We start from the raw sequence: 10635 nt of genomic DNA on the forward strand, positions 1-10635 counted from the left end.
GGTCTTCTCCGGGTACTCCGGTCTCCTCCCACATTCCAAAGACATGCTTGGCAGGTTAATTGGGCGCTCCGAATTGTCCGTAGGTGTGCGTGTGTGTGGATGGTTGTTCGTCTCTGTGTGCCCTGCGATTGGCTGGCAACCAGTCCAGGGTGTCCCCCGCCTACTGCCCAGAGCCAGCTGAGATAGGCGCCAGCAGCCCCCGCGACCCTTGTGAGGAATAAGCAGTCAAGAAAATGGATGGATGGATGGATGGATGGATATATATATATATAAATATGTTAAGCCATTTTCATTTTCTGAAAGTGTAATAGTAAAGTATCCAAAAACCTCATCATTCAATCTATTTCTAGTCTGGTGCAAATGGATAACGTTAACTGCACTCAATGGAGCACAAACACCAGGTAGGAGGGAGTAGTTCCCAAGTTACTCATTAACAGCCCTGCAGGCAAGTAGCTGCAGGGCACGCCTCCTTCAACCTTTGCACAACGGTTCTGTGTTTTACAAACAGACACATGGACTGAATGTGAATCCAGAGAGACTGCACATAAACTCTGTAAAGGCAGTAGCAGGCCGGATTTATCAGGTATTGAAAGCCTCTGAATTGTCTGTTGCCTTGGTTGTTCAGTTGTTTTTTGATGTTCATGAGTTATTATAATAGAGAGTCCATCAATTAATGTCAATATATCTATATGTCAATGTCAATATCTAACGTGTTAATTGTTAATCTCCTCCACCACACTTGACTAAGGCATAAAGCCTATTGTCAGTCATGTTTCGTGCGATTAAATCAAATACATAGTTAACCATTTGCAAAAAGATAATGCCGACTGACATGTTGACATTAGTCTTTTATTGTTTTTATTCCAAACAGTGCTGAATCATGCGCTCCTTCAATGTAAGACAGAATTAAAAGTAACCAGACAAGTACTGAAACTGAACTAAAGCTTATACCATTACGTGTCTAGCACCAACTTGCTTCAATGAAACGGTTAACATAAAAATGTAAAAGTAGTCAATTGGTATTTAAAAACTCACTAACAGCGCCATTTTGAATTCAACATCCATTTTCAACGCATAACCCTGCTGACTTTGGGCAAGAGATGGTATACACCCTCAAATGGTCATCAGTCAATTTCAGGGTTTTGCATATTTTTTTTTTTAATAACATAAATCATCACATAAACAAGAGCGGCTGTTGAGTTGGCCTTGACTGTGTGTTTAAAAAACAATGGCGTTGTCGAACTCCTCTTCAGATTTCAAACAGGATGAAAATACAACTTGGCAATGGGATAAGAGGGAGTAGTGGAAGTCTTCTCTGTGAGGTTTTGAGGTGAGGGTCAACTGGGGGCTGAATTACAAGTGATTGATGAAGATGTATGACTGCAGCTGCAGAGGAGGGGGAAAGAGAGTCCATTTTGAGTCACAGTACACGATACTTGAAGCAAGTTTGTGATAAGACGTTATCAAATGCACTGTTACCTGCCATGATAATATATTTTTCAACAAAGCAGTAGGCTACACAATTGAAAAGATTTCCAACACCATTAGCAGAATCTTAAATAGATGTTTAATACAGTGTGATCTGCGATTGGCTGGCAACCAGTCCAGGGTGTCCCCCGCCTACTGCCCAGAGCCAGCTGAGATAGGCGCCAGCACCCCCCGCGACCCTTGTGAGGAATAAGCGGTCAAGAAAATGGATGGATGGATACAGTGTGATTGCAGAAAGAATATTTTAAACCCTACTGCCATAATTAGCATTGCCAAAATTATTCTCAACTCACTTAAAATAAGTGAAAATCTAATTCTAACATCATGGGCAAATATACAAATGTCGCATCATTCACATTCTTGTACAATATTGTAAATATCCCAACACTACTTCTGATGCCTTTTCTTCTATGCTTGTAGTCTTGCAGTAGTGTGGATGTCATTTGTGCTTTGCCTTTGTGTGGACAGAACAGGAAGAGATAAATGTGCCCTGTGGTTTGTTTACAAGCCTACCAAAGAGAATGGCTGGTGAAAACAAAAGGAAGAGGCCTTATGGCTGCAAATGTAAGGCCAAGTCACTGTTGCGATTGAGAGAGATGCATGCTTTTATAAACATAAACAAAACCATTTTGGCTACCCTCAAAGGGAGAAAACATGAAGACAAGGCATGCAAATATCTGGCAAAACACCAAAAAGTCATTGGGAAAGGTGCTCTTAATGCTTACACCAGGGGTAGGGAATCCTGGTCCTCAAGAGTTCTGCCTGTTTTCCAGGGCCGTTTCCAAATGTGCACACTACTCCCTATGTAGTGCACTAGCACGCCATTTTGGAGAGGTGTCCGTATGTCCTAAAGAAAAATTGTAAATGCACAGTAGTAGTGCAATGTAGTTGGAACTGGCAACTCGCCAAAATTGGATGGGTCGTTCGGGAAACTCACAAAATTTGGTCAGTCCTTCCTTGATGTCAGGTGTCTTGATGTCTTTTTTACTATCCATCTCTGACATGTCTGAACCGGTATAACGCTGCGTGCTGCAGTCCCCTCCCCTTGGATGCATTATGGGTAGTATCTAGATCTTGACTATCACTGCCTCCAACAAGAGTCTCGTAACGGGCCGCTTACTATGCAAGCAGGCCTAGATTGCCAGATACTGTGTCAAATATTCCCCAAAATGTAAATTGTTTACTTCACTGTAAAATTGTGAGATTAGCGGGAGAAATGGCTAATTGGGAACCACGCGGGAGTTAGGGTTGAAATCCAGGAGTCTCCCGCATTAATCGGGAAAGTCAGCAAGTATGCAGTATAGCAACGATAATGTTGCAAAGTAATACAATAGGTAAGCATACATAATACATATGTACTGTAATATGTAAAGTAGTATTACCATTCATAGAAAAATATAGTATGCTGAACTCACCAGAACCCAAATTAGGTACACCAACACAATCCAATAATTCCTCTAGAACTTCACCTCATTACAGTGACAAGAGTTTAAAAAAAAAAAAAAAAAGAAAGAAAAGAAATGTATGGTTGGTTGTTTTTTGTTTTGCTTAATTTCAGAAATATTCAGATTCTATAGCACTGAAAAAAATGACCATGCTAAACATTGTTACGGTTACTTTTTTAGCATGCTTTGAGTCCTTTGACTACCGTAGGGACTTTTGCAAGCTAGCAAGTTTCATAATCACCGATACATTAAGGGCCAATCCCAATTGTATCGCCTAACCCTTGTTTAGACCTCAGTTGTGTGCATTCACGAGAACGAAGGGGTGTCCCAATTATCAGGTAGCTTACACATCAGGAGGCAGCAAGATAGAGATAGCCTGTGAGCTAGCTAAGTGTGGCAGGATCGGAATATCAAGTGTATATATATATATATATATATATATATATATATATATATATATATATATAAATCTCGGATATAGCAATGTGAAAAACGGCAAGAAGTACTAGCTTCGGAAAATACTGCTTAGTTAATATCCTATGTTACAACGTAGGCATCTGGGGTATTATATACAAATTTTCTTTCTTTTTAAAATATTGTGGGTCCAGCTTATGTTAAGGTAAACTCAATAGTCAGGAAATTAGTTTACTTATTTGACAGTGTCTAAAACTTATATTTTGATCTCTGTTTTCTTATTGGATAGACTTAAGTAGTGTTGTAGTCAAGACCACACCAACCGAGACCAAGATATTATCTGGACTAGAGAGTAGGTATGGACAATGGCATTTGACATTCCTGATATTTCCATCATGCATGAAAATTCAAATTCTTCCTTTTACACTGAAAACAAAAGGCGTATTGAATTGCTTTTGCCTGTGACCAGCAAACAAACCAGAAATCAAAGTTATCCTCACAATTCACATTATAATGATCCAAAGTCCAATTATCAATTAACGGAGAGCTTCCTTCCTCCAAGTAAGACCGGCATTTTGACTTGTAAGCTTGAAATTGTCCATACATATACATGTATAATATGACTAACCCATATTCACTCAGTGTTATTGATTTTATACTAGTTGGCACAGTGTTGGATTTCAGGTTCATTGCTGAACCATACCGACAGCACCAACAGACTGATCTCGAGACAAAAAACGATCTAGAACTACAACAATAGCTGTACGTGAATGCAATTGTGTAGTTTAGGTAGTATAGTTGATGGTGTTAGATACTATCAAGATAACTGTTACATAAAAAATTTGATTAAGTCTTGTCACTGTGGTATAGGAAGCTGTAATGTAGAAAACTAAATCTGTTCACGCCAACACAATGTTGTGGTTTCTGCTAGTATTTTGTGTCAGCAAGACCTAAGGAGGAGGTTCCACAGTATGCGAGGCTTCCTGTTTGCGACACACTTTTCCTGTTGTGGTTCTTATCCTCGGGAGCTCCTGACAGTTCAAAATCAATTAGGATTTCTGGATTTGGGAAATGCATACAATGTCTGCATGCATTTCAATGACACAATGACACATGAGATTTAGATTTAGGGCATTTGTTTGTTGTCTTTGCGTGACAGAGTAATAAAATATGTATTTACTTGCATAAATAATTCACAGATCACAACGATTTTTTTTTTTTAAATGTTATCTTTACAGCATTTCATTTAAATTAAATACAATAAAGATGATAATAGTGGTTTATCTCATGTGTGTGTTTTTTTCTTTTCTCACTCAGTCTTACTGAACATGAGGACAATCTACTCAGATGTGGGGAATTTTTCACTACTACTCTGAAGAGTATTCTATCATTCAACTTTGCCCTCTAGTGGTGCTCTGTGTGTACAACACCCTTCAGGTCAAGAGTGAATCCATACAACTTCCTCCATAATCTCAGGAGATGCAGCATCCCAGTGAAGTGAGTTTGTCCTGTTGAAGAACTGCAATCCATGCACCAAACTGGTAGTGTCACCTGGACTATATTAAAGGACTGGCAATTGTAGCATGAAGATACATGGGGCACACTCATAAAATACTTTATTGAAACCTGGAAGTATTGCTCAGAAGCTGCAAATCGAATCACACAGGAAAAAAGAGGGATGGAAGCATTGGCAAATATAAGCACAATACCTACAGCTACACCAGTTCTCAATGGTAAGTGCAATCTGCTAAATTTAGAAAGTAATTTTGATTTAGGCTCATTCTAAAACTTAAACATACATGATCAAATATCAACTGAGAAGAAAATGTATTTTGTAGTTGATGCCAAGATGTGATTCTGCTTTCTCAGGCACAAGGAAGACCAACTCACACAGGTGGGAATTCCTGGTAGCCGTCTTGGTCACTGCTATCTCCATGTCCATTCTAATGGCTCTCTTGGCTAAGTGTCAAGTCTTTCGGCGCTACCTGGCCAGCTATCGGCACACTCGGTTGAGGGACACAGAGACACTTAGCCAGTGTGAGCACTCAGGTACCCATTCAACTTCATGATTCATTATTGTTGATGTTTTAGTAGTCAAGACATGAAGCAAAACCTGTTCATGTCATCTTTTATTGTGACTATTGAGCATCATACCCAGGGTCAGCTGTGACAGGCTTCAGCTCATCTGGGACCCTAGCAAGGTTAAGCAGTACAGAAAAGGATGGCTAATTCAATAAAATAAAGGGTGGTGTCATAGCGGTTCATTCGCTTGACTTTGGTGTAGGCAGTGTGGGTGAATGACGTTGCCCATCTCCATAAGTGCCTTGCGACTGAGTGGTCACCAAGCCAGGGTGTAGTTCGCTTTCCATCTGAAGTCAATACATAATGGCAATAAATCTTATATTGCTGAAAAGCCTGTTTATTTCTTTTGCAAGGAACATGCATTTGTAAGGTGAGCAAGAGAAAGTTCGGCAGCCGTTAGCCGAGAGAAGGAAGGTTGAACAGTCTTCTGTGGGTGTGGTCCTTTAGCTTTCTGTCGCCGAGATGCGACATCATCTAAGCAGCCCATAAAAAAGTGCCACCTGATGACATTGCTTAGGTGACGAACTTACATATGGTTTTGTCACTATACTCAGCTGCGAAGTTTGGTAACAAGTGCTCTCTTTTTTGGTTCTACTACGAAACAATATATATATATATATATATATATATATATATATATATATATATATATATATATATATATATATATATATATATATATATATATATATATATATATATATCCATCCATCCATTTTCTTGACCGCTTATTTATTCCTCACAAGAGTCGCGGGGGGTGCTGGAGCCTATCTCAGCTGGCTCTGGGCAGCAGGCGGGGTACACCCTGGACTGTCGGAGTTTGTCACTTTTTTACTTGCTACAGCCACTTCTGGGTTAAAGCATAATTGCAACCTCTGTAGGCGTATTTCCATTACCCTCAGATTTGCCCAAAATGCAAGTTGCGCAAAAGCACACTGGCACTGGAAACACAGGATTTTTGAAAAAAAACAACCTCTCAAATATCGCAAAAACGTTTTGACATTCTCATGAGGTGGTTTTCAAGACGTGTCGAAATAGAAGTATTTCGCTAAGGTGTAATGTAAAAAATGTTTTTTTCGCATTCCCTGTAGTCACAGGACTCCGTCCGGTCACGGAGTAAAGGAAGTAGGAAGTACGGGGTCATTCGCTTTTGTGTCGGAACTGCATCCTGAGGGGATAACAAGTCTTTTTAAACACAAAACGATTTAGCTCGTCGTTGAAAACCGTTTTATCCGTCTGCAGCATACACGACCTGTAAGCGCACATAGAGCAACGCCACCAACACCAAATGCCCAATCCCACCCGATGAAGTAATCGTAACAACTCTGGGCGTCATCTTCTGTGAACATACTGTACATGGCACCTCCTAGAGAATTATAAGATCTCGTGAGATGGGACATTTCGAGAATTACGCATCAGAAGTGAAACATTTTTCAATGAAAACACCTCAAGTTAAGTTCTTTATTGAAATAGTAGAACTATCACTTTATTTTGCGAAAAACTTTAATACATTCTAAAAAGAGAAATGTTGAACCAATTTAAGATTAAACAGAGAATTGTTGACCAACGTAATCAAATTGCTTCAAGTGGTAACACACGATTGTATTAAGTTCATTCAAAGTGAATATATTAAGTTGAGCCAAAGTGAATTAAGTTTACGTATTTATGAGCTCATTAAACTTAACATATTCACTTTGGATAACTTAATTCAATTGTGTGTTACCACTTGAAGTTGAGCAACAAGTCTCTGTTTAATCTTAAATTGATTCTCTTTTTAGAGTGCAGAAACACAACTTGTGTCAAGCTCTGGTGCGCTGAATAAACTCTGTTTTTTGTTGTTTTTTTTTTTTAGTTTTCTTGAAGTTCGAGCTGGAGTGTCCTCCTCTTGTTTTTTTCCGTTTCCATCCAAGTTGTGTCGTACGTTAGCTTACATCACACTACTTGTCCGCAGGGACGAGCATGACATCACCCTCTCCCACTCCACCCCGTCCCGAACACTTCACACTGAAGGAAAGATACAAGCTGATAGGAGCAGTCGCAGTTTGATAGAGCATGATGTAAAAAAATCTTTAACGTGAACATTTTAAACTCCGCAATGCACCTTTTAGGTTGTGATGCATTTACACTTTTAGAAGCAGTATTATGCGCTGCTGTAATTGTGCTTCAATGTCTATTGCCTGTCATACAGTGCCTGTATTTGATTCGTGGATGGTTGTTTTTAGAATATTAATTAATTTATTTATTTATTTATTTAATGTGCAATATTTACCATGAGTTTATCTTGTACATAAGAAATACACATTAAAAAATATTAAAATTAATTTAAAAATCAACAAAAATTAAGCATAAAAAACTAAAGCTAATGAAAACTACCCTAACCCGCTCTGAAAAATTAAAACTAAGTCAATTTTCAAGACAAAATTCCGAGCGAAACAAAAACTATATTATAACGGTCAACCTGAATATGTAATACCCATAGGCCTACATATATACCATTACTCCGCAAGGCTGACACAGCTCTGATGGGTCAGGTGCAGAGGTCAAAATTCTTGTGCATGTATGTACATGACAAAAAAAGATTATTTTATTTTTAGTGGACTAGCTACATATGTTTGCACTCTATATTCTGAACTACAACATGTACTGTATGAGCCTGTCTTCTTTTTCTGTAAGAACTAAAAACATGCTGATGATGTCCAGGTTTGGAGGTGGAGTTCAATATGCATGGTGAAAGTGAAATGAACCCTCACCACCATCCTGTGAGTGCTGAAGATGATGATGGCTTCATTGAGGACAACTATATCCCGACAAGTGAAAGAGTGAGAGCTGAAAGAGCAGCAGAGAACATGGATGATATGGATGACACAGAGGAAGAAATGGATGAAATTGAATTCACTATTACATAGAAGTAGATTTTCACTTCATTTGTTGCATAAACACAAGTACCCTCAAGTGAACCCCATGTCCACTCCTGCATTTTTTAAAATTCTCTGTTGCATATTTTAATGAACAACTGTGTAGTTATTGAAGCATTCAGACATTATCAAGCACTTTATTATACCTGCATTTTAAGGACACAATGATAATAAGTGCCATTCAGGGATGCAGACCTATAAAATTGTTTTGGGGATATTAAATAAAGATCAAGAGGAACATGCCCCATTTATTTTAGGCTTTCAGAGAAAGGATATTTTATCACTTAAAATCAAAGTCATAAAATTTGAAGAAAATTGTAATGATTAGCTGGAAGCATTCATTTTCTTCATTTGATTGATTTTGAAGCACATGCCATGTTCCAGGGTACATCTTTATGCTTGACTAAAAATGCAGTAAATAATAATAAAAGTGTCTATTGCATTAATGTATGTATAAAAGACCAGTGTGAAGAAAGAGGCGAAGTATAAAATCAGTACGGAAGCAAGTAATCATTCTCCACTTTATGTTTCAGACACATCCATTATTTCACTTTAGAAACATTTTGAAACAGCATTTAATTTATTCTGTTACAATTGTGACTTCATGCATCCATATTAAAAAGAAAATAAAAAATTTTAATACACAAAATATTTGTGGGTGCTTATTATTCTGTCATGAGAACTTGCTTTGAGACAAACTCTAAGGACAAACAATATGCATCAGATATAGCGATTTTCTGGACAGTCAAAGACATTTCACAATGGATACGATATTCATCCACTCACACATTCACACTCTGGTGGTGTTAAACTACATAAGTAGCCACATGGGCAGACTGACGGACGCGTGGCTGCCAGGGTGCGCCAACCCCTATTGCAGCCAAGACATTTGCCCAGTTCAAGCCCTTGCCCACAAAGACATGGAACCCAGTGTCATTGCCCACTTCTATCTCATGCCCACTTGGTACCCAGGAAACCCGCATTTACCCTACATGGGTCCCAACTGGACATATTGGCCTGGTGAGTGAGCATACAGCTGAAGGGAACTAGCAAGCCAAGGTCTTGTGTTGGCACCCAAGCCTCAGGAAACACAGAATGTCAAGTTTACAATCAGGAGATATGTGGAAATTTTCATTTAAAAAACAAACAAACAAACAAACAAACAAACAAACAAACAAAATAAATTAACAGAGCTATGTGTGTGACGTACGGGGTATGGGTGGACCCAAAAGCGGAGGAAACAGGCGGGAAGACAGACTGGTAAGATGAGGTAAGGAACTTTATTGACTATGGCGGGGAAGGACTGGACGAGACTGAAGGGGAGTAGACTGGGCTGGACGTGGACACAGATCATGGCGGAGACTTGGCGTGGCGTGATGCAGAGACTTGGCGTGGCGTGAGGCAGAGACTTGGCGTGGCTGACTGTGACGACTTGGCGTGGCTGACTGTGACGACTTGGCGTGGCTGACTGTGACGACTTGGCGTGGCTGACTGTGACGACTTGGCGTGGCTGACTGTGACGACTTGGCGTGGCTGACTGTGACGACTTGGCGTGGCTGACTGTGACGACTTGGCGTGGCTGACTGTGACGACTTGGCGTGGCTGACTGTGTCGACTTGGCGTGGCTGACTGTGCAGACTTGGCAATACAGACACCACTGTGATTACACATGCAGACACTCAACCATCAAACGACAAACACTGACACGAAAACCGATAACTAAATACACACACTAATTACACACAACGAGCAAGACACACGTGGAAGGGGGTGCTGATTGGTTGGCACATGAGGACGGGCAGGTAAACACAGGTGGACATGGAAAGGCTTAACGAGACTAGGGAAAACCAGGAAATCAGAACATAAACATGACAAACTAAAAACCCAACAAAAACAAAGCAAAACCCACCCTAAACAGAACCAAAACATGACAATGTGTTTTATTTATTTATTTATTTATTTATATTACCGTCATGTTTCATGAGAGATGTAAACGTCTTTCAACATTGCATATTTTCATCAAATGAAAAATCAGCTGTTGCTGAAAAACAGGGACAGCGAAAACATAGAGGAACGTGAACTAAGCAGCATTTATTGCTACGGCAACAGATTTGGAGAGATAATCTAAACTAACTAACTAAAGTTATGTACTTTCTTCTACTCAGGTGATAAATCAGTAGAACTTCGTATTTTGCTAAATTATTTATGACTGAGTGATCACTAGTTCGAATTATTGAGGTAACATTTTGATACCTCATATAACAAATGCACGTTATATATCAGCAGTGCTG

General features: G+C 39.3%; 1 protein-coding gene across 1 annotated transcript; it reads left to right on the forward strand.

Annotated features, from left to right (window-relative positions):
* The first annotated feature begins 510 nt into the window (after nt 1–510).
* On the forward strand, nt 511–8971 carry c10h1orf210 (chromosome 10 C1orf210 homolog). The gene is made up of 4 exons (XM_077534417.1): nt 511–583; nt 4665–5080; nt 5217–5396; nt 8130–8971. Exons 2-4 carry the CDS (start codon nt 5026–5028, stop codon nt 8333–8335), a joined length of 441 nt encoding a protein of 146 aa, XP_077390543.1. The 5' UTR covers nt 511–583; nt 4665–5025; the 3' UTR covers nt 8336–8971.
* Nucleotides 8972–10635: the final 1664 nt, after the last annotated feature.

Source organism: Festucalex cinctus, chromosome 10, assembly GCF_051991245.1.
Source record: "Festucalex cinctus isolate MCC-2025b chromosome 10, RoL_Fcin_1.0, whole genome shotgun sequence".
NCBI lineage: Eukaryota > Metazoa > Chordata > Actinopteri > Syngnathiformes > Syngnathidae > Festucalex > Festucalex cinctus.